The sequence below is a fragment of the Vidua macroura genome, chromosome 4 (assembly GCF_024509145.1).
Source record: "Vidua macroura isolate BioBank_ID:100142 chromosome 4, ASM2450914v1, whole genome shotgun sequence".
In the NCBI taxonomy this organism is placed as follows: Eukaryota; Metazoa; Chordata; class Aves; order Passeriformes; family Viduidae; genus Vidua; species Vidua macroura.
The window spans coordinates 58,866,688-58,892,213 of NC_071574.1; the positions used below are offsets into that span (position 1 = coordinate 58,866,688).

Genomic DNA, 25,526 nt, shown 5'->3' on the forward strand with positions numbered 1-25,526 from the left:
AGTGCTGCCACTACATCAGGTTCCATCCAAAAACACTCCCCTTTTGCCAGAGCCCAGGAGGACCCAGACCCACTGCACAATATGCTGCTAATATACATATAAACAAAATCAGAACCCATCTCAAAGATTTTTCCCCATATTACAGTGCTCAGGCCAGGCTGAATGGGGCTTTGAGCAAGCTGCTCTAGTGGAAGGCGTTCCTGCCCATGGCAGGGGGGGTGGAACTATGTGAACTTTAAGGCCCCTCCCAACCAAAACAATTCTATATTACATGAAATCAAACATAAGGCCAAGTTCTGATTGCAAAGGAGAACAGATCTTTCTGTATTTCATTTATTTCCAAGTAAGTTTAATGATTGCAGGCTCTGGTCAGGTGAAGTGCATCAAATACCAGAGGAGCAGCAATGCAATTGTGACAGGGTCAGAGAAGTAGCTTTTCCAGCTCTGTGTGGTTCTGGGAGTGATAACATTGATATCACCCTATCACACTCGGATTCCTCTCATGTTTCTGGGCAGCACTCTAGCAGTGTTTGATGTGGGCCTGAGGCACAAGCCAGCCTATTCACCTTGAACAAATAATGAGAGCTAGCTTTTTCAGACTAAAAACATATTTTCAAAACCCAACCTTTTCCAAACCATATCAAGAAACATTTATTCCAAAGAGTGGGAAAAATGCGTAGTTATTTTTCCTTTTATTTGTTTTCTGTGGATTTGGAACACTTTGTATTGGTTTGGAAGGGTTTTTTGCTTGATAAGTCTTCAGCAAAGCAATAGGATTTGCAAGTATACTTTTCTGGTAGGGCATGTCTGCACGGCATTTCAGATGTGTGATCATGCATAATAAAAATGTTTGTTGGAAATGAGCTTGCTTGTGTTCTGCCATGTATGTGATCCAAGCAGCCCAGACTTGCCAGACACCTGCATTGCAAAGCCATCACTTACTCCAGCACAGTTGCCCATATTAATTGCGCACCTCAGCTTCCAAAAGCACAGCTGGATTCTTAGCATCTTACTACATAACCACTGACAAGAACAATCATCTTTCTTAACTATTATGGCCAAGAAAAATCTATGCTCAAGATAAAGACTCAGGATGCTTCACTTCCAGCCACCTACAAAGACAATGACTTCTCTGTATCAGATGGAGAACACAGGCTGGGGATGATGTGCTCTGTTTCTCTGCTCTCCTGGGTGGTTGCACATAGTGTTTCATACACTGAACAGATTTCTGAGTTGTTTTTAGGAAGTGGTCTATTTTGGTCTTCTGAGAGTCTTTCTTAACTTTCTGAGGTTATGTACAATGTGAAACTGAATTAAGAACATTTGTCATCAGCAATTTTATTATAGGTCTTGATTTTACAGTCAATATTTTATATTGCAACAGAAGAGGTACAAAAGTGAGCATGAAGACAAACTTGTAACTGATAGTCAGAAATAACCTATTTGAAAGTATTGGTATGTGTCTATGTTGATTCATTAAGTAGTTACATAATAGCTTGCAAATAAAAATACATTTCACTTAATGTAAACTTTATGGGTGAGGTCTTGGGTTGGTCCAGCCAGGCTCAGTGCAGGCCTTCTATTGCTAATAAAGAGATGAGGTTTATCTAGAGGTGCTTAAAGTTACACCAGCTTGTGTAGTTCCACAACTACACTTTGCACTCTGGGTAGTCACTAAAACATGTGGCAGTACAACCTTCTCCCTGTGAGATCATGGAAACCCCAGTCTGCCTAAAGGTTTGGCAACTGCTGGTCATGCTGTCACCTCAGCACCCAGGAGTATATCTGTAGCAAAGCCTGCTCTGTTCTCTCAGTGTCAATGGCACTGCACAGAGGCACTGCATCCGTGGCCACAAGCTGGCCTCAACACTTGTTTTGCTATAAACACTGCACTTGAGACTGGCAAAATAGAAATCAAAGGAAAACAGTGAAACCTGCTGTTTCAGTGCACCTTGGCATGTTGGTGCTTGTGAATTATACACCTCAAGGCATCGCCTTTCACTGCAGAAACTGAGGTCAAGAGAGACTCCTTATTGTGGCAACCATTTGATGTTTGTGTCTATTCCAGTGGAAGGCCAAGCTGTGGCCTGAGGGACCTTTTATGAAAGTTGGAAGACTAGTGTTTACTGCTATATTAAGAACAAAATGTAATCTGACCTGCAATGGTGTATCCAGTAGGATTTTAATGGAGCTATCTGAATCAGTCTCACTATTTTCTCTCCCAGCTGCACTCAGCAGTTCTCACAGGTGCAGGCAACCCTCTGAGCAGTTTCTGTTTTTTCCTTAGCTCAGCTCAGCTGTCTTCCCACCAGCTGCTCACTGTGATACCATTAAAAGGCAAGAACTGCTCTGCTTATTCCATTGCTTGCTTTACCTGGTCAGAAGTGTCACAGTACATGGGAAAGCCATGATTTATATTATGTGCCACTGGGCAACATTCCCCTCTGGGAGGGTTGCACTGGGATGCAGGGAAAGTGTAGCATGCCCTGGTCATTTCCTGCTTAACCTTTCAGCAGGAAGGAAGATGAGCACTAATCTAGGTGAGTTCTGTCTATCCTGGAAAGTCTCTTTCTTCTCTGTGCCCCCAGGGAATCCCTGCTCTGTGCCAGTGGTGAGCTGTATAGGAGGGAGCAAACCAGGGCAAAGCACCTGCCTTCAATCACTGACCACAGCCCCAGCCCATCTGAAACAGTGTTTGTGTGTGTACAGCATCACACCTCAGGTATCATCTCCTGCTATTTGGCTGTTAGTATCACAGCAAGGATTTCTGGTTATGGACTCAGTACACACCATGCTACTGTTATCACTCTTAGCTATGCAGCCACATCTTCTGCAGCTTTGCACACAAGTAAGGAAATTCTTCAGTAGCACGGAGAACTCTGTTTCACGGAATTGCTGTGCTGTTGGTGCAAAGCCTGCAGTCTGTGTGGTCTGGGTAATGCACACACTGAAGGAGCTGAACAGGCCTGAAATAAGACACAAAACCAAACAAATATTTAATAATCACTTTGCAAGTACAACAGAATTACTTCACAGTTACTGAATGCAATGTGAAAGTCAAAGTGCATGTTACATCCATGCCTATCAAGCAGATGGGTTTTTCTTAGGGGATTATTTTTTTTTTTAATCTTGCTGCAGAAAGGTAACTTTGGAGTTTTTAGGGACAAGAGCAAATCAGTACAAACCAAAGTAGGATCTGACCTCACAGCATGTCAGCTATTCTGCAATATAACAAATAATTACGAAAAAGAAGAAAGATCTCTTGCACAGACTGTGGAATGCCTGCCATGCTGGAAGCTCACCATCTGTCTTACTGGTAAACCCTACTGCTACAACAGAAAGCTGTTGCTGTGAATGTCAGATATGATGAGATTTTTTTTCTAATGCATCCAGTGATCCAGTTTTACAGTTACTTCTGGAAGATACTGTTGACATGGACAAAAGCATGAGAAAATGACCAGCACCAGTTGGTGCTACATGGCATGCAAAGGCAGATGCTCAGCTGATACAGGCTCTATTTGCGATGACTAAAAGGGGAGTGAAGCCAACTTACACAGTCTATCCTGAAGTTTGGCTTTATCTGCACATTTCTTATTTTATTGTTATTCTGCATATAAAATAGCAAAATTAAAGGTCTGTGTTGCAATACCCAGTTGTTTATATACATGTTAGTTGAGCTTTGACAAAAAGCTCTACTTGTCACTTTACCTTCAGCCGCGAGTGGTGAGACAGAGCCATGTGTGTCAGGTTCCTCCCTGTGCTAAGCCACAAGGGGTCTATGCTATGATATATTTCCCCTTTCTGCCTCGCCCTGTAGCTTAATTCATCAGAGGCTGAAATAATCTGTACCTACTTACAGGTCCTGGGAGTATTGGTTAGAGGTTCCATTTACCCAAAGAGAAAGTAAGCACACGATTTGGCAGATTTATGCACCACACCAGCACTAATTTTTTCAGAAAGTGCGGAGCACCCGTTAATCAGGTTCAGCAATACCCAGAGAGAAATATATTGCTCTGCCTTCACATTTAAAGACCTATCATTTTTCTCTTTTGCAGACCAATTTTTCCTTACTTAAACTATTGTCACAAACTCAGAAGTTCATAGAAATCTTTGTTTACTTTGGAAATGTTCTTATCCAAGTATAAGTCCTTGACACTGAAAAGCTGTTCCTGTCAGATAAGATATGAGCATTATTGAGTGTTTGCCACTTTTCTAATGTCTCTAAAGAACAATTTTGCTTTATGTGAAGGTCTCTGAACCCACACATAGGGATCTGGCTTTTGCATTTCCTCAACAGGAAGATGGAGATTTCAGGCAAGTCAGGACTTGGGCTGCTGTTTCAGAGACTCCTGTTTTTTGCTCTTGACAATGGTAAATTACACCAATTAGTAATGCTTATTTTGTCTCATGCCTCACTCTCTGACAAAGCAGCAGGACAAAAAGCATGCTCAAACCATGGTGAAGGAAGTAAGGACCACCCTTGGCACCCTGTGTTATCTATATGCAGCAGGGATGAAAGCTGCCTGTTTGATTCAGAGTATTTTAGGTAAAAGCCCAGTCAAAAGAAAATCTGGTGGCTGGATTGTTTCCTTCCAGAAAACGACTGAACATGCTCAATGGGAAGAGTAGGGCAGAGAGCAAGCCTCAGACCCAGCCAACCCCAGGGCTGCAGCCTGGCTGGAAGCCCCTGAGAAGGACCCAGCCACACTGGAGGGATGTCATGGCAGTAAGGAGGAAGTCCACTCTGCAATATTAGTTTTATGTTTGCAAAGTCATCACCAATAAGAGTGGATAATTACCTGTAATTGTCTTCACAGATGATCTTAAAGTTTCGTTCTTCTAAAATGCTTATTAACCTTTGAATGGACTGACCTGAGCAGGATTCACTGTGGAGAGAAGACTTCAGTTACTTGTGTTGCTTGTGTGTACAAAATGCCCACCTAAATTCCACACTCTATCACTGCTTTATTATAGGTAAGATTCTTGAAAAGCTTGTTTGCTGATGTGCTCTGAAGTCCATCGGGTTTGTGGAGCTTTGGCTACCATTGGGCCCTTGCTGGTAGAAACGATGTGATGTTCAGCTGTGCATCTTGCAGGAGAGCTTGGTGCAGGAGGATATCTGTGGGACATGACTCAGTCCCATTCACAGCTCAGGGTGCTCTAGAACTGCTCCACTGCTGCTGGGGGCTTCCACCCACAGCAGCACGATACAAGGCTTACTGAAATCTGTCAGAGGGGAAAAGGGTCGAGTCCTCTGTGTGATGAGAAAAGGCCAATCATGAAAGCCAGCAGTGAAGTCCCAGGTAGGAAGTAAGCTAAGAGGAAACTGATAGAAAGCAGGGGACAAAGCAGGCTATGAGCACTTTCTGTATGTTTGACTCAGTTTACAACTGCTGCTGCTGCTCTATTTTGGCAAGAGGATGTTTCAACCACTTTTGCATTGGTAGGAGCCCTAACTTGTGTATTTCTTTCCATCCCAGATAAAGGTTTCAAGAAGCATGTAGCACTCTCATACTTTCAAGATCTTTATCTCTATGTTTAATTTAATTAAATAGCCCAAGGGCCTCAAAGCTGTAGTGAGAGGTTTGACAAATGTAATAGGCACAGACAGAGACACAGCAAAAGACTTGTTACCTCAAGGTAAAAATCATCTCCTCATCCAGAGTATAGGACTCACTTCTGCCACTGGGGACAAAACCAGTTCCTAACATATGACTAGTGGAGAGCACTGCCAGCTCTTTTTTTTTCCCGCTAGACTTGACAAGCTATCAGTGATTCAACATGGAATACAAATCAGAAGATATAAGGAATACACACTATTGGGGCTAGCCCCCCTACTCTCTTCTTAGAAGCAAGTAAAAAATAAAAAGGAAATTGCTATGAACTTGTCACAGGAGGAAGGTGTGTCCAGCAAGGGGGCTGGCAGGGCAGTGCCTTGTTGAAGCTGTTGAGGGCAAGCATAGTGGCTTTTCTGATGCTGGGAAATCATGGGACAAAGGATTCAGTGCCATGTGTGGGGAAACTGATGTAAAGATTACTCAATGTCCTTTTTCCTCAGCAAATCTTTATGCAAAGGACCACAAGACTAAGTCTGGTATGCTGACCCAGCATAGATGCACACCTGTGAACATGGCAGGTGTGTCAGCTCATGTGGAAAGGGGACACTTCTGGGTGTCTGGGCTAAGGGAGGGGCTGCAACACTGGAGCTGGAACTGTGTCAGAGAGTGAGGCTGTCTGAGCAAGGTCCACACTCCTTCCCGAGTTGCACTGCATCATCACAGCCTGATCCATGGCACCAAAGCTGCTGTTTCTGTCATGGAGATCATTAAGAATAGGAAAAACTGTGGCAGTGCATTATGACCATGTGAGCCACAGAACTGGCTCTGAAAGGAGGGGTCAAAGGCACAGAGCCTCATGCTTAGTGTTTCAAGTGTGGTAGATCTGCAAATGGGATGAAAAATGTCACTCAGAAAGGCTCAGATGTGATTTGAGGTTGCTGTTCTGGTATCAGTAATTCCATGGTAAGCATTTCAACTACAGATTTGTTATTAAAAATCACAGAATTATTAAAATCACAGAAGTAAGAAGAGACTATTTGGTGAGCTGGAAAATATGAGCTGGAAAAGGTTGCCCAGGTCCCAGTTAGGTTTTGAGTATGTCCATAGATGGAGACTCCACAACCTGTTCTGTCATTCAAAAATGGCACAGCATAATTATACTACTCCTGTGGACAAACATATCCATGTTTGGATGGATACATGGACATGTTTATCCTTGCAGACATAGCCTGGTCTCTGACTTCAGTGCTGCACATTTGTAGACCTCAGTGGAGCTGAAAGGAGCTTAAAGGTCATGGGACCTCTTGAATGCAAGGAAAATGTCATTGTGTTTTACCTATTCAGTTCAGCAGTACCTACAACAAATACTAGGAGAAAAACCAGTACAAATGTTATTTTTTTCCTGCAAAGTAAGCACCTAGAAGGTGAGTGTAAAGCAGATTTCATGAGTGGCAGTGTTGCTGCCAGACCTGAGCTGTGCCCTGTGCCTTCCACATACTGCTCATCACTGTGCACCAGTGTCTCTTACCTTTGAGGTCCACCAATGTTTTGCATAAGCCAAATGTGCACTTCAGACACTTTATCTGGATCCAGGTTAAAGATCTCAATACTTCCAAAAATGCTGTAAGAATGGAACATGAAACAACAAAACAGTCTTAGTTATCTCAGAAAGATGTAGAGAGTATGCTCCCCAAATATTAGTGCTTATTAGTGCTGCTATTACACTCTGTGAGAGAACATTATCTTGCCAATGGATTTTCATAGACTATTTAACTGCCTTATGGCCAAATGTTGTCTCCCCGCTGTTATTTCACTTCTGGGGGAAATTTTGAAATTGCCTGCAGACAGAAGCAAGCTGAAGTTTTGCCATCTTTAGTGCCTCATCTCCTGTTCAGTTTCCTGGCTATTGATTTGGTTTGGTGCCAGGGAAATGACCATGGCTGTTCCCCGAGAAAGCATATTCTTCATCTTTTGATATTATTCAAGACTGCACTTCCAGCCAAGTAGCCAAGTCTAGTGAAGTAAAATCAAAGAAATTGTAATAATCAAGTTGCTTTGAGCAGTCAGAGCACACTGGATACACCACCCACATAGGCTCTGAAGGATTTCAGTTACAGTCTCTGAATAGAAGGAGTGAAAAGGATCAGCTTTACAACATCCAGGTTGTAGCAAAATCCCTTCTGCACTGGGACTCACAGGCAGACAACCACATGCAGCCCCACAGAAACATGAATGTGTTGAGTGAATACCTGCTGCTTTTGAAAGCTCCAGCTTCTACTGATCCATTGAGCATCACTTGAACCACACCACATGCTGCTTCTGCAAACTGAACAAACCAATGGACATTACACTCTGACACTACATGCAGTGCCATGGCAGACTTGGGGCTGGTAGAATTCATTGATGTCCTCAGAACTCTCTAATATAAGCAGAGGATCTGGGCAATATTTTTGCAGAACATTTCAGTGCAAAAAAAAAGCCTCTGAAGGCTGTGACAAAACTGTGATAAAGCAATATACTGGATCATGTAATCACTGCTTTTTTATTCTTTTAAATTCATGTCCAAATATTTAAAGACTACTAAGGTGTATAAAGTACCTACTCTAGGTATATAAGACATTGGTAAGGCAAGGAATTTTTAAAAAGCTTAATGCAGGTGACTGTACTTATGAAATCTTTCATGTCCTCATAAACAATGAGGCTCAAACTCAAATCTTGAGAGCTGCAAAGTTCCAGGAAGTTTCATTATGTGTAACTTTCAAATGTATTAAGCATGAGTTTTAGTAGATCTTGAATTTATATGGCAAGGAAGCCTGCAGCTGAGCAATCCTGAGTCTGTATGTGGTTCTATCTCTCACATACTTTGGAACTGAACCATTTTCACTCCTAGTTTACCCAGAAAACATTTTTTTTATGATGAGTGGACTTTTTCTTACATACATGAGAACTGGAGCAGATAGCAATGCTTGTTTTCCACCTGGGTAACCATCTACTAATAGTCATACCAAGGGTGAAATCTTGAGGGACAGGTAAAATTGAAGTAATACAGAACATCAGGTTTTTCTCTGGCAGTTTGTTCCTGTAAAGTGCTGGTTCAGCAAAGCCAGGCTAATTGCTTAACTAGCAGGACTAGCAGGATCTCATTCCTGTTATGGGAGTTGGCATGTGTCTGTGGGTGGGGACATCACAGGATCCTTGCCAGGTGCTGATGTGGGTGGATGTGCTCTTCAGGTATATGCTGGGAAGTGCAAGGGGATTCTCGGCCTCTTGGAAAATGTCTGTGCCAATCTGGGTTCTGTTTTCCACATTAGCATGCTAAAATAGATTTTAGTGTAGCAATTTACATTCTGTGATTTAATTAAGGTGATTGTTATAATTGTGAGTATTACTTGCAGAGCTCCAGGTCTCTGCCAAAGGTTGTTCTAGACACTAACCTCAGTCTCTGTCCACAAAAACAATGCCCAAACTACGAGGACATCAAATGTTGTACATAAAATATGGGACCTTGGATTCCAACACCATGATTTTTAACATACATCTGGAACTAAAGCTTTTGTCAATTTCTACTATTTCATCTTTGAAGTCCAATCTGCAAAATCATATTTTTTGGCAATCTCAGGAACTTAGTGCCTTTCCTTGCTTTTGGATTCAGGGAGATTTAGTCCAGATCTTACCATCTTGGATGCCATTTTCCAGAACACAGAGCCAGGGTTGCTCTCACATTCATTTCGTTTTGGACAAGATTCATAGTTGATTCCTGAGAAAAATACATTTATAGAGTAGCTAAGGTTAGACTGAATATTTTTGCAAGGCTCATGTGGCTTTGTGAGCAAAAAAATTTGCCCTGTACTAAAGCAAGAAGGCTAAATGGGGAGAGGGCTCTAAAAGGAAAAGGAATTTGCATCTGTTCAAAGGTCTTCCTGTTTGCTCACAGTCTTTTCAGGGAAGCAGTTGCAGATCCCATATCACAAATAATTCTCAGAAAACTGGGAAGGGAAAACACACAATCCCAAATGTAAGAAACAGGTAGGCTCTTGACAAGTACTGTCTGATTGCATTGAAAAATTAAACTTTGGCCAACATTTTCAGTAATACCAGCCCAGTTTAGAGGTTCCTAGCCTTAAGCACCAACCCAGGAGTCCTGTGGGCAGTGATTCCCCCAAGGTACCTGCACACTGCCCCAGCACTTTGATATGGCCAGGTCCTTTTTGAATGACATTCCTGCTTTGCAGTTTGTCCCACAGGAACCACAGGGTGGAAGCAAGCAAACAAAGTAAAGGGGGCTAGATGTGGCCATTAGTTCAAGCAACAACCTGGTGTTAAAATAACATCCTAAATTGTGGTTTTTAATTTAACCTGAGAAATAGGTGTTATTTTCAGAATTCCAAAATATTGGACAGTTAAAATTTTAAACTATATCACTAGAAAATAGTGTGAAAATGATTTTGTTTAGGTGCAGATTACCTGGAGCAGAGGGATCTCCACACCACGAAACTCTGTCGGCCATATAACCCAACAAGGTGTCCTCCAAGGTAAGGAAATTTTGATTGGATTTTGTGTAACGATGAACGAGGTCACCTGTCTTGCTCCAAAACAGCGACTGTGAAATAAGGTACAATGTCTGGTAAGTGATCGCTATACTACAGCTGGCCAGAAAAGTGTTCTGGAGAAAACCAGAAAGTAAATGACAATGAAGGAGTTTTAGTTTTATTGAAATGCAGCGAGTTCACCCTAGTGGGTCAGTTCTTATTTGAACACTGTCATTTGCAGAATATTTTGGGTAGGTTTTTATTTTCGGTGGAAAGGGACATGGTTAGCTTTTAAAGGATTTTGAAAGAAAGGTTTGGCTAGTTTTCACAGGATATTTACCAAATTTGTTGCTTGTTTGGAGCTGCGGATAGAAGAACAGCTTTCTGGAAGCAATGTCCCTCTAATAGCATGGTGGCATGCTCCTTACAGAGAGCCACATGCTCAGGGAATGAGGACATCCCTGTCACTTCACTGGGATGATCCTGGCTTGAGGCAAGCCTTACACAGGGATGATTCCCAGCAACAGAGTATGGGCAGGGTTACTGAGGTCCAAAGATGTAGCTGCAGGACTGTTGGGGTAAGTGCAAAAGTAAAATGCCATCCTCATCAGTTGTTATGGGTGAGATCCCATTGCCCAGACCAGGCATCCCACCACAGCCCACCCTGCACTGTGCTGTTACCTTGTTACAGGGGATAGGATGACTCGCTAGCTCCATTAAAGGCTGATAATCTTCTGGTGTGATATTACAGGGATGCTTGTACATGAATGCATCTTTTAATGATTCCCATATTTTTAGACAATCCTTATCTCTGCCAAAAGATTAAAACATAGTTAATAAGTATTTATGGGTATTTGTGCCTGTGAAAGGCTCTCCCTCTGTTTTGGTCAAACACTCTGGATCAGATATTAGAAGAATTCCAACATTCCAATTTGGTGCTCAGGCACCAAATACATGATCCATTACAAAAGCAGAGTATCTTCAGCAGATTAAGTATATACTGAGGAAAGAACAGTTTAAAATCATCTCTCTTTCCTGCATTTCAAATTAGTTTACTGCAATATCTGAATGTCATCTAGCTTTTTACCCTTTAAAATGATCAGTGCTGATTTTACATAACCAAAAGATCAAATTTCTTGATTATTCACACCAAATCATGAGAAGCAAATAGCTTCTCAAACTATAGGTTGTACATTTAAAAAGTATGGTCAAAGGATACTGACCCCTCAGATACAGCAAGCCAAAAATATGGCTATGTATATCCCTGCCGAGAGTTTGATCCTAGAGAAAACAAACCCTGTAATTTAATCTAAAACAAAAGCAGAGATTTAGCTGTTTGGGACCTGAGGTTTTTTAATTTATGCACTAATTTGCAGCTATTGACTTTGCTAGGGGCACAGTTGATTTGCACACATATAACCAGGATCCAGATCAGGTGCCACTGCACAGTGCTGCCTGAAACGGAGCCTGGGAGCAGGGACAGGGCACGTCAGCCTGGAGGGTCTCCAGCTAAGTGGCCAACTGGCCCTGGCATGTCACGTCACGTCCTCTGTCACAGGGCCAGCCCCGGTTGCATTAGGGCCCACACCTTTCGTTTATATGAACCCAATTTAGCTCTTGGTAAATAAAGATGAGTAACAATGATGGCTTTTTAACAGGACTATTACCTTTCAAAGGCCTAAATGCCCTTTCAGTTGCACCACTGTAGAAATAAGAAGCCAAACTGTGGGTGCTGCAGGGAGCACGGTTATTGTTTTGCTCTTGCACTCTTGTGTCAGCAAGAATTCACGTTTTACTTAGCAGGATTTAACTTGGGTGTATTAAATTTTCTCCTGGAGGAATATTTCTCTGTCTGCAAAGCGCAAATAACCCACAGAGACCATACTCCAAACTTTGGTACTTTATTTAGGGGTTAGGAAGTTGTAAATACCTCTCCTTGCCACTAAGGATTACAACATGGACACACTGAATCATCCAAAAGAGAGGGTTCCTGCTGACTGAGGGGTGACATTAGACAATAGACAGCTGCCTATTCCCTTTGCTCTGCACAGTCAATGGTATCATAAAGACAATTTGTACAGCTTGGCTGTAAGCACAGGCACATCTCATAGACATTTATATGGCTCACACTTTCTAATTTGTCAAATGATTTGTCTTCCAGGTAGGCTTTTCTTTTTCTTTTTTTTTTTTTTAAGCTGCTCTGAAATCTGCTTTATGTAAGAGTGTTAACAGCCACAGGTGACAGCTGGGTACCCGGTGATCTATCCTTTCATATGGCAAAGTTTTTATGCTCGGTCACAGAAGACAAAATATTTTTCAAGAAACCATAAAAAAAAACCCCACCATGTTTCTTTTTTATTTCCAAAGCAGAGAGGTAGGAGATAGACACAGTATAAAACATTTCTGCTGCTAGACTCAAGACATGGCCATGAGAGGCAAAAAGAAAACCATCCAGGTGATTCCTGATCATGCCAAGATAGATTGCTGAGTCACTAATCCAAAGCATCAGTGTTCTATCCTTTCAAGACACCAAACTCATCACTGGATGGCGTGTGTCAATGTTGTCAGTATCTGAGAGAAGAGTCTTTATGCACAGTCCTGGCAGAGCTGAGCAAAATTGCATCTTTAATGTCATAAGAGCTGGTAGGTCTTAGCCTGCAAGTGGGGGAGGCTCTTCTACAGCTGCTAATTGGTGTGGAGCTGCCAGTTGTACCACAGGGAAGAATGTAAGTCATGAAGATGGGCTTTTATAGAAACTTGGCAATTTCAAGCATTGTTTATGGAATAAAAATACAGATCATCAATGTAAAAAAAATATATAAAGAAGCTAAACAACCTTTTCTTTTTGCTGTCCTCACTTACCAACATAGTTGTTTTGGGTTTTTTTTGGTTTTTATTTTTTTACAAATTAATAATAATAAATCATTGATTTGCCACTGGAAAGCTATTTCTCGGATATGAAGCACACATTTTGTTTCACATCCTAAAGAGACTACCAGCCACGTAGAACTGTGATTTTGGTTTACATATGATTATCAGTGAGAAGGCTTGAGGACCTGCAAACACCAGCTCCAGGAAGATGTGCCTTTCCAGTCTCACTGTTGAGGTAGATTCTGTTAATAAATTTTCACCTGACCTTTTTCCAACACAGAAAGAAAATACTTGTTTTGTGTGCAGCATTTAACTCACACTGAGCAGAGGTGAGGGCAGAGACTTTCTGTAGCTCTGGGCCTTCTGAAACAATATGAGAAGTTTGCTGGCATGTGGTATGCTAAAAATTCCAGGAAGAACAGCCTCAGGTTGAAACAAGAACATGTGCCTTGCCAAAAAAACAAAACAAAACAAAACAAAAACGCCTGAGAAACAAACTTTTCTCTTAAAGCTGCTCCCAAGTCATAGAAAGTGTTGATTTAGTGGTCCTCCTGGATTTGCAGGAGAAAGAAAGGCTGCAAAAGAGATCCTCACTCTACCAGTTAATTGCATTTATCTAATTCAGATAACTCTGGAGTCCATGGGGAATACTCTTATGTCCCACACTGCTGAGGGCCTTGGGCTCTCTCTTTCTCTGGCTTTTGTTTGTGTATTTTGGGTTGTATACAAACTAATTCTGCATCCTATCTGCAAATGCCATATAATCTCTTCAGGCATAATGAACTTCTTCCTTTGAGGCTAGCTTTGTTTATGCTGAAATATCTAAAGCATTTTATTCTACTATAGACTCTGAAATATTGAATCCAAATTCAGTGATATGTAACATAAATATACTCTAAATTTGTGTTTAATTTTTTCAAGTTTTATTTTTATTAATAGAGTTTGGGTAATATTGGTAAACATGAAATAATAGCTAACAGAAAGAACACATGAAATCTTCTGTGAACTTGAAAACACATTTCTCTGGAAAACAAGGACTGAAGAACTTGCCTTAAGACCTTTTTGAGCCAGAGATTCTACCCTGAACTCAGTATAGCATACAATAAGGGTTGGGATACAAATAAACTTTTCCTTATTAAATTCAAATGTTATACATACTGCAAAGCATATCCTCCATTTGTCCTTACACTGGGGTAGAAGTTGCATTTTCCAATAAATTTGAGCATTACTATCCTTTGTCTTGTAGATGAATATCACAGTGATCTATCAAGTGAAAGCTGAGGCCAAGAATATTTCCATTAGCATCTATCCCAGCAGCCAAATTTTAATGTGCATATTAGAAAAATAGACAGCTTCTGCATCATTATTTCTTGCATTTCCATACACTGGTCTGGCTAACCTTGAAAGAATATCCTTACACTGAAAGGAACGGGACAGCACTGATCTGGTAAATAACTGTTACTATAGATTTTTTTTGCTTTGCTTTACATTTTTTTTTCTTTAATTGGACATGATGAAGCAAATTCATGCCCAGTTTAAACTGATTTAATTGGTATAATATCAAGGATAAGTTTCATCCCCTCTGATTTCAGTTGCACCATGAACAAAGTCTTGCTTTCAGTTCATTGATTGACACTGAATGCTGAAAGCATCTTAAGAAGGGCATGTGCTGCCTCTAGTTTTCTACTCAAGAATTTGGGAGCGATGCTTAAAGTATGGGACCAATTTCAAATTTAAAACTAAATAATTACTTCCAGACTTTGGAGAACTCAATCAACTCTGCCCATGTTTTTAAATCACCCTGCCAGGCAGAGACACTTTGCTGGTGAGACCTGTTCTCCCCTGCAACCAGTATCAGATTTTCTAAGGCCCAGAATTTTATTTCTAAAACATTGCAATGTCTTCAGGACACCCTGAGTTTTTAACTGTGGCTTTGTGGTGAAGCTCTGAAATTACAGCTGGAAACAGTCCCCTGAGCCCATGTACCTAACGTGTGCAGTGATCAAATCTCTGCATTTTGTGTAAGAAGATCCTTCTCATTTGCTACCATCACTAGCCAAAACTGTGATGAATCTAAGCACTCAGAAATCTGACTCTTTAAAAAGTCAGCAAGATGTTTGTGGTTGTAACATAGCTCCTTAAAGACATAAAGCCAGTTTTCACTCTTCTGGGGAGCTAAGGCATGGGCTTCACCTGTAAAAACCCAAATATCTCAGAAGGAAAATGTGTATCAAATGAACTAAATGGTGTAGCAACATTTCTGCATCTAACAGACCCATCTTTGCCTGTGTCAATTTATCTGCTTCATTTTGATAAACTGTGGTGTCTGTAGACAGCAGAGAAATTTATACATCTGTAGTTGATCTCTTTTTTCATGTGCGCTTATGTGTAGCTATGTCTTTATGTCGGAAATTATACAAGGACCAATTATACAATTGGTATACAATTATATACGTATACAATTGTATGTTTATCCCTGTGTTGAGAGGAAGCCCTCTGTAACTCAGAATCCTTTTGCTACCTTTTCTGCCCCAAATATTTATGGGGTTTTATTTCTTCAGCTTGGCCTTCCCTACTTCCAGCCTTGCCGTGTCTCACTGCTGCTTGGAGCAGTTTTTTTGGAGCTGCTGCCAAGCACAGCCCAGACAGTTGTGGTTCACTGGAGTGAGGCTGGGCTAGGAGCTAAAAGCAAGGAGAACACTGCCATCAGGTGGGAGAAGGAGCTCCTCAGGAGCAGCAACTGAGGTTAGTCCCAAAGGCGTGATCCATCTGCAGGGCACGGAGCTGACAATGGGGACGTGCACTCAATGGACCGGCTTCCTTCTTGTTATTGTAGCACCTAAAACCTCCCATCAGGTATCTTTGTCCTAAAAATCAGACAGATACGAATTAAGAGAGGCCAGCCACTGTCGTTGCTGAGGATTTGAGGACACTAATGCCTGCTGGTTTCAGCATTAGGATAATGGAAAGGGGGAAAATTACCAAGGAAAAAGATGAAAGAAGAGAATCAGATCTGTCAAGCTCAGTGTCGTCAATAAGCACAAGCCTCTCGTTTCCCATTTAGTTTAATTATTGCAAAGTGTCTGCCACCATAACACTTATGGTGAAAGGTTTTTTGTCAATATGAAAATGACATGCTTGATTTTTTTTGGCAGCTTGATTTGGTAAGTACTGCTTTCTGCTAATTACATAGCTCAAAATTCAGTAAACAAAGCATTGGAGGAACTGACTGGGCATAGAGAGGGAGATCCAGAACCCTGCCTCATAGGAAGATGACTTCTGGAAAGGTTGCCTATAGATAGGGCAATTTAATTCTGCATGGCAAAGAGGGGGTGCCTGGAGGTCTGGAAAAAGAAGTCCTAAGTGAGATTGCTGCTGGGTCCACCCCAGGGCTTTGTGTGTTCCTGTACAGTGAATGACCTGGAGCAAGTGACAGCTCCTCACCACACCAGTCCTTCACCTTTGTCAGCAAGAAGCTTTTAAGGGCAGAAGTATTTGTGGCTTTGGTTTATGGCTCCTGGAGTATTTTATGTGAGTGGGGAATTGCTGCTGCAGGACAACACTGAGCCTTGTCACCCTTCTGGGAAGGGCTGAGCCAAGAGATGGCAGCTGTAACCAGCGAAGGGTTCATCTCCACGAGCAGATTGTTTTGCTGCCTGGATTTCAGCCTCCCTGGATGAAAAAACAAGCTGCTAAAGGAGGTGGTGTCTTCAGAGGTGCTCTTTAAGTGGAATGGAGCCTCCAGAAGGGCAGAAGTCTCACCTGGACTGCATTTTGACAGAGTCATAGTTGCTCTATAATTTAAGCTTCCAAGTGAGGGCCATGCCATCAACAGATATAGAGGGAATAAATTCTACCTGGCATCTTATCCTTTGATCAGAAAGGGTATTTGTAGTAGAGTTTCAATGTTAATATTAAACTTCTAAGAACACTTCTGTAACAGTGATCTAAATTAAAGTACGTACAGGGAAATATTCAATGCCTTAATGCATTTTCACTTTTTCCCACCCATAACATGAACTTGCACTACATTGTTTTGTTTTGTTTTGCTTGTTTGATTGTTTCTAATAGAAATAAAGTTGCTGGAATGTGGCATAAATGCAGTAATTTGTGAAAAGTCCCTGCTTCAAGGGTGGGCTCTGTCAGCAGGACACAGACAAGGGAACAGATGGGAGATTTAGTGCATCTGTGAGTGAGCTTCTTGATAATTCCTTATTTTGTGGTCATCTCCTGGGAAGACAGAATGCATCTTGGCATGGTTTTTTTCCTTGGACACTTGAGACAGACTTTCATTTGACCCTAGAGGGAAAAAGGATCTATTCCTCCTATCCTTATGGATAACCAGAGATATAATTCCACATGGTGCTCTGAGGTGTTAAGCAGCTCTTGAGTTTGAACCATACCTTAGCAATGACAGCTGAGTTATATCGCCTCTGAGTGTGGGGTTCTTTTCACTGACATCTCTACAGATGTAATAGAAGAACAGAAGCAGGAAAAGTGGGAGAGAACAGTATTCCCCTTTACAGCTACAAGGTCATAAAAACATTTAATAATTTCAGTCCGGGGGTGGTGCTATAATTTTGACAGCCACCAGACATTGCCCTGTAGAGTCAATTCTATAAAATCAATAAACAAGGGAGAAGGTAAAGTAGATGCAGCTAATTGACTGTGCATGACTAAATAGCTGCAAGAAGTTACAGTGAAAAACTAAGTTGAAAAGTATTTCATCAGCAAATACTTCTGATAAACATGTAGAAGATCATTACAGACAGAAAAATATTCTCTCTAATACCTGGGATTAAAACCAAAGGAGATTTTGATTGCAAGGATATTTTAATATAGTGATGCAATATGTGTAAACTAACCCAAATATGAAAAATTACTTGAAATCTTATGGAATCTTGCAGTAAGAATCATTAAATATCTATACATTGTAAAATTAATGTAAAAAAGTTTGGATATATGAGAAATATAGAGTCATTTAATAACAATTTTTATATGAGAAAAACTCAATATAGAAAACTGAGAGGTGAGTTGATATATGGCTGTCAAGTGAGAGATAAATTCAGATTTCCACAACATTTCTGTACCTAAGTAGTACATTGATGTTGGCCATGGACAAAAGACAATGTATCTTTTGACATCTCCCCGTTACACTTGCTGGACACTCAGACCTTGGGTTGTCTGTGGAGTTACAGCATGGGAGGGTAGATTTTCAGCACAGAACTGATCCTGAGCTTTGCACAGAACTGGATGGCTTTTCACAGCCTAGCAGTGGCATTTATACTCCAGAAGAGCAGAAATAAATATGCTGGAGATTAATAGTCTCAAGAACAAAAAAATGATAGCTACCCACTGCCCTATGAACTTGTCTCTTCCTAAAAGAAAGTTAATTTCTTTCTGATGAACTTCCTTCAGAAAGAGATGACAACAAAACCCAAATAGAGTCCTACCTTATAGCCCAGAGCAGTTAGGGAAACTAGCTTTAAGCAGCATGAAGACTCTTTTGAAAGACAAACTCCAGAGCCAGTAGACCCACCTCTATATTCTCAAGTACTAATCACTGCCTTTTTGTGCCCACTAAACATTATATTCCAGTTCCCCATTAAAGGTCAGTACAGCATATTTCAATTAGAAGTGTACTTTTAAGTAGGACTCAAAGAGTTGTTAATATTAATAATGATATCTTTGCTACCAAGAAACTACAAGAACAGTCAAAGTCACTTGTATACAATTTAGGGAAAAACAATTGTAGAAGAAAACCTTGTTATAAACATTGAAGGATAGAATAAATGAAAAGCAGAGCAATGCAGGTTTCATATAACAAAGGCTAACACAGAAAAGGTATTAAAGTCAGCACACAAGCACATGAAATAGGGAGGGGAACTTTAACGGCATACACAAATGTTAGGACTTGGGTATTTTAATAAGCAGTGTGCTATTATGATGATACAGTGCCCATCTTAATGATGAGAGACAAACCAGATGTAGGAACAAAATATCAAGACAATTTTCTTTAGAGATGATCCAAAACATTTCTACATTGCTGTTTGCCCTAGTTTCCCAGTGGACTTCTTCCACGTCTAAAAGCTTTTCCTAAGAAATTAAAGAAAAGAAAGGCACTTCTGGTGATCATCTAATCCAACCTCTGTCTCAGAGAAGGTTTCTCAGGACCAGGATCTATCTAGTTTTGAATGTCTCCAAGAATGGAGCCTCCACAAAGTCACCAGTCAACCTGTTCCTGTCTTTGATCACCCTCACAGTAAAAAGCCCCCTGTTTTTTCCCTATGTTTAAATAGGATTTTCTGTACTTTAATTAATGCCCATTGCCTCTTGTCCTGCAGCTGAATACCACTGAGAAAAGCTTGACTCTCTCTTCTTTACTCCCCTCATCTGGTATTTACCACCTTGACCCTTCCCTTCTCCAGGCTGGACAGTCTCAGTGCTCTCAGCTCCTCTCTGTATCTCAGACACTTCAATCACCTTCATGGTCCTTCACTTAGTGACAAGACCACAACTGGAGCCTGCACTCCAGACACATCTCACAGGGCTGAGCCGAGGGGAAAGGTCCCCTCTGTCCCCCCAGTGCTCCTTCTCGTGCAGCCCAAGGCGCCGCTGGCTCTTGTCACAAGGGCACACTGATGGGTCACATCCAGCCTGTCACCAGGCCCGGTGTCCTTTTCCACAGACAGTGCAAATAAAGCCTTTTGTTTGCTCTGGGACCAAAAAAGATGGCACAGCAATGATAACAGATTTTTTTTAGAAAGCGTATTCTTACAAACAAACAAACATGGAGTCCTTTGCAGTTTGAGGGACATCAAATTAGGAAGCTCTAGAAATCTGCTGAGCACTCTAAGAGGGTCTAATGCATTACAACAGTGTGGTAACTTGTACTCTTCAGAAGACTGGCTCAGTAATGGTTTCTCTCATGTAAGGCACATTTTCTTAATGAAAAAACAAGCCTTAGGTAAGTTTCAGTATAATATCATGGCTATAAAAATAAAGCTAGGATTTTTGTGAGACTGAATCAAATTGTGGTTATTTAGTACAATGCTTGATGTGAAAGCATTAACAATCAGTGAACAAACACAAAGAAATTAGATTAAAAATGCCCAGTAGAGCATGAAGGCAAAATGCAAAGTAAGCGTACATCAAACCCCAGATTTCTTTCGGGAAGAAATAATGCTGTGAATGCAATAGAATCTCACACAAAATCATGGTCCATATGTTCTTTTTGACAAAATGTATCTCCATCTCCAGACTGCAAAGGAATGGGAAGGCAAAATGCATTCATGATTGTGCAGTGAGGAGATAGAGCTCTCCTGGACATGCACCAACTCTTACTAAATTTAATGGAATTATAGACTGTTAAAATTTGTTACAACAGAACTTGCCACTAACGATAAAAACAGCATTGGTTGATCTGATTATATTTAAGGGGGAAACATATTCTGTGTCCACACAAGATTGCATGAAAAATGTATTGAAGTTTTACACTTTCAGCTTCATCATCAGGTTTTTGTATTGCTTAGTCAGGCACAGTGGCATTGTTTGGCCTGGCAGTTACATGTGTTACGGATACTGCTCCCTGTCTGTGTCCTTGGTGCCCTCTTTCTGTCAGAAGTTAGATAAAAATTAAGCTGGTTTGACTTCAAACAATTTTTAAATAGTAGGTCCTTGCCATCTTCTCTGGACACAACCGTGTGTAATATACTCTGGGATGATCCTGCTTGGGCATGGAGGTTGGACAAGCTGACCCTCTGTGGTCCCTTCAAACCTGACCCATTCTGTAATTCTGTGGTTCTGTGAATTAAAGACCAAGAAGTGACTGCAGCTGTGAGGGGGGAGCAGTTATTAGCTGAGAATAAAAATTCTCTCAAACTGCAAATGTAATATCAGTTATTTCTAGATCCAAAAAAAAGCATCTTTTATGCTTTGGGCATTAGTGACCATTAATGACCTTTTACATAACGTCACTTCTCCACTCCTTCCCCAGGTCACGAAGTGCAGCTGGTTCTTGCCCTCAGCCTGCCAATTCAAATGTAGTGAAGACGAAACCTAAACCAGTTAACTCAGGCTACAGATGTGGCAACTTTTTCTGCCCCAGTAGGTACAGAGGTGCCAAACCACCAGAAGCAGCATCCTGCGAGTGATGGGTGAGTTATGGGTCACCACAACAGGTCTCTGTCAGCACGGATCTGCTGAATTCCCTGACCTACACTGTGCAGGTGAGCCTGCAGCGCCGAGCTCCTGCTGCGCTCCCCGCTCTGCTTGTGCCGGGATAAATTCTCGGAAACGTCGCGGTGCATGATTCTGAAGGTGAGACTTGCAAGCGGTTTGATAGCCACAAGAGGGAGTCCGTATTACTGGGAAGGAGAGGACGAAGTCATTGTAGGTCAAATTGTTTCTTCAGACCAAACTGCTTTTGGCTTTATTCAGCCAAAACTACCACACATAGTCATGGCCACGCAGGATTTTTAGAAGACTAGTGAAATCAGAACTTCTAGCTTCTGATAATGTTGAAAAAAAAAAAAAAAAGTAAGACTACCAAGCTATGGCAAACTATTGCTTTGGAGCCAGTATTTTCCAAGGAAGTCAAAAGAGAAATATTATTCTTTACTGTCAGTATGTAGATGTGTGACTCTGTATGCAGAAAACAAACCTCCTAAAGCCTGCTGCTATACCATCCACATTTCTTCCTAAAAATAGGGCTAACAGTGAAAATGCTTTATTGAAATGTTTGGTATTCTCTTTCTCTTTCTCTTCCTCATGAACTTTGTCATGACAAAGTTTATGCAGGAAGACTGAGGAAATTGCATGTGTACAAATACTAGGAGTCAGCCAGCAGCAGAAATAAATGTGAGGATTGTATGGCACGCAAGCAGTTGAACAAAATCATTACCAGCAGATGCCGTAACACAGTCCAGAGAAATGTCCTTTTGTGAGCAGGTTCAAGGCAGAGATTTGATGAATTTGAAGAATAAGCGAATCAACAGGGTAAAATCTGATTGCATGAGGTGTTCACAAAACTCAGCTGCAGACAGCAAGAGCCTTTCAGTGGCCTCTCTGCGCTTGGGTTCAGCCCAAAGATTGTATTGGGAAAGAGAAGAGCATGACCAGAGAGAGCTGGCTGGGCATGGTAAAAGGGCTCCAGTAAGATAAGGGAGAATGCAAAGAGGTATCCTGTAGAATTAAAGAGTTGTGATAATGAAGGTGTACACTAACATGTCAGAGGCCTTCTTAAATGATTTACAGCACACAGATGCAAAAGCAGAGTTAATGGAGGCTGTAGAACTTTGTTAAAGCCATCTGTGATAGCCAGAAACAGTATAATATCCATAGTCATATAAACAATCCCCCTTTTTTCAAAACCTGCCAGCTATTTCAAATTGAAATATGGCACTCCAAAATGTAGTTAATGTCACTAACTACCACAGTGAATAGATTTTATGTTCAGAAAATATCATCGAAGGTGGAACTTAGTGATTCTGATATAAAAAAGTAAAAATACACAGAAGTGTCCACGAGTTTTCTAAAGGCAGATCTTTTTAAAAATAATGCACATCAGTGTAAGATTAAAAGAGTTAGAACAAAATATGGACAAATTTATGAGAAAATGAAAAGATTTCTAACCAAGATAATGAAGTTCCCATGGTGGGAAGTAGTGGCAGCAACAGTCCTGGCAGTTCCCCATTCCTACTCTTCTCTTTGATTAAGTGCACCACAGATCCCATAAAACAGAGGATCCAAGGCCTACATTAATGATGAAAGAGAGAGGGATGAAAGATCCCACTCTCCAATGTGTCCTAAAGGTACCCAGTTCATTATCAAAAAGTACCAGGGACAGAAATGGTTGGTTACACAAACTGCACAGAGCTCAGCGCAATCAGAAATGAGCAATCTTGGCTTTGATTTCCAGAAAAGCATATTTTTCCTTCTTCTGTGCTCTATGCTTCAGAAAAATTTGTCTCTTAAATAAAACAAAAAAGACTCCTACTATGTGAAGTAATTTAATCTGAAAGAAAGTGAGCTCACAGCCACAAAGGTATCAGCACTGTTGGATTATGAATAGGCCAAAATACTGCGCTTTGTACTAACAAACTTCTTAGAAAACTTGTGATCATGAATTTGTAATATTTTTAGAACTGTCCTTGAATTAATTGCCTAAACAAATCATTCCTAGAGATATTTGTGGTCCAGAGTCAGACTGTGTTGTCAGTGAAACCACATGTGGCCGTGACTGAAAGCACACTCACACAAAAGTGGTTTTCACATCTTCAGCTCCCCAATTTGAATGAAACCCATGTAACAAAGGCTATTAGGCCTGAAAACAATTTCAGACTTAAATATTGAGTGTATAATTCTTTAATAAATTAATTTAGGCTTTTAGAAACATGCATATGATCTTGCAATTTTGAGGAGCTTTTTAATTTTATTTGCAAAAGAATCCTCCTTTGCCTCACTAAAGCCAGTCAAATATTTAACATAAAGCATGAACAAGTCTCTGTGTGCTCAGGCCATGATTTTCCACATGACCCTTCAAATACTGCAGATCAGCTTTTTCATACAGTGCAGGATGTCCAAAGCCAAAAGAAACCCAAATGCAAGCAAACTATATACAACTTTGTTCTCATCAGCTCAATGTCATGAAAACAAGAGGTGGCAATTGCCTTTTTTTAGGACAAAGACCAGGATGATTCTGTCACCTGGCCAAAGTGTGGGGCAGCCCCACAGCACTCAGCCCAGGGTGATGGAAAGGTCTGCCAGAGGTCACTGTCAGACACAAAGCAGGGTGGCTGGTGCCACAGACGGGATGGACGGTTCCCTGCTGAGAGACTCTGGCTGCTCTGGATCCCATCCTGGATGTCCCCAGTACCTTCTGGGGGGCCCGGGGCACTCCTTATTTTGCCTTTCTCTGCAACGAAGGGGATCAGAAAATCAGTTCTCAGCTCTAATACGCTCTTGCAGCCCATGGAATTTCTTCTGCATGAGAAGAGGGATGGGATGCCTCGGGTGTTGCACTACCTGCTGTGATGAGCTGAGCAAGGACCACCTCCGGGGGAAAGTGTTTCCAGGGATTGATGAGCTGGTATCGCGATCCACCTCCATTTCTTCATGCAAGTTCTCTGAGCTCATCAAGAAGTCTTATCCACATGCTAAAAACAGTTTTGGATAACCCCAAAGTACTCCTGAGTGTTTTTCTAACATTTTTGTCTGTTCTATAAATCTGTGTTGAACCTTGTCCTTTCCCTCCCTCCTGTGTAGTTTCAGTTGCAGGACTGAAGTGTCACATTACAGACTTTGGCAGATCAGCTTTACAGCGAATTGCTTCACCTCCATGTACCCAAACCTTTTAGAATTCAGCTTTTATTTCAGCTGGCATTAGGGAAGTTGTAAAATTCATTTATAATTATGTTTTTATTAGTGTTACTTTTATTGCCTCTGCGGGTAGTTTCCTTAAAAAGCCACCACTGGGGCACCGAGTTTCTTTCTGTACATTTTTCTACAAAACAGGGTTCTTAACCGCCTGATTTCTCCCTGCCACTGCAAACGCAGTGCTCACGGCCAGGTGGAGGCGAGACAGTTCTGCTCACCTGACACACGACCCAGACCTCTACTCACCCCAGCTCCGGGTGCTGCGCCGTGATGTAGTTGTAGCATCTTCCCAGAATAACTTCTTGCAAGTTCTTCGTGGTCCCCCTGTCCTTCCACTTCAGCATTTTGGGACCGACCTCGTGCCTTCCGTGGGTCAGGAGAGAGGCCAGCACGACGGCGAGGACGAGGGCGGCCAGCAGGACCGCGATGCCCACCAGGAGGACCGTGCGCTGCCGCATGCGGGCAGAGCCCTGCTGCAGCGGCATCGCGCTGAGAGGCGGCGGCAGCTGCTCCGCCGCGGGGACAGCGGCTCCTGCGGCCAGCCCGCGCCGCCCCCGCCCGGCGGATGCCCGGGAGGCCGGGCTGACCCCCGCCCGCCCCGGGTCACCGGCCGCCCGCAGAGCGCGGGGCTGTCCCGGCAGCGCTGCGCCCTCCGGAGACCGCCGGGCACTCCGAGTATTCCCGGGCTGTCCCGGGATCCCGGGCTGACCGAGGAGCGCGGGGCTGACCGCGGCCACCGGGGGTCCGGAGGGGCAAGGTCCGGACCGCGGGGCCGCTTCCCACCGCCCCCGCCCCTCCGGCTCCGTCCGTTCCGCCGGTTTTAAAGCCAAACGAGGGCTTTTCGGGGCTCGGGGCGGGAAGGCGAGAGCCTGGATGCTGTTTGCGCTCTGTGCCTTACTTTGCCGTGACCTCCCGGAGTTAAACTTCGGGAAGTTATCGGCGGTAACGCACGCAAGTGAACCCCAGGAAATAACTTGTAGAGTTCCTGGAGTCCTCGTTCATATAATTGCAGCGATATGCTCCATCTAACGTGTGAGTAAAAGATGAATTCAAACCACCCAGCCTCTTTGCTCTAAATTAATTGTTTTGTACAGGACAGGTGTTGAATCTGACTTTGCCTAAGGCAAGAAGGCAACTTTGCAGAATCTACTTCCCAGTAGTAATAAAAACATAGTTTATCAACACACAATGG

The 25,526-nt window shown here is 42.0% G+C and overlaps 1 protein-coding gene across 1 annotated transcript; it reads right to left on the bottom strand.

Moving 5' to 3' along the window:
* Positions 1-1,313: 1,313 nt before the first annotated feature.
* Positions 1,314-25,281, bottom strand: LOC128806784 (ADP-ribosyl cyclase/cyclic ADP-ribose hydrolase 1-like). Its single transcript, XM_053976610.1, has 8 exons — positions 24,581-25,281; positions 10,769-10,898; positions 10,023-10,158; positions 9,233-9,315; positions 7,808-7,884; positions 7,087-7,179; positions 4,800-4,886; positions 1,314-2,966 (listed from the first exon to the last, which is right to left on the bottom strand). The coding sequence occupies exons 1-8, from the start codon at positions 24,817-24,819 to the stop codon at positions 2,885-2,887; spliced, it is 927 nt and encodes a 308-aa protein (XP_053832585.1). The 5' UTR covers positions 24,820-25,281; the 3' UTR covers positions 1,314-2,884.
* Between the last annotated feature and the right edge of the window lie 245 nt (positions 25,282-25,526).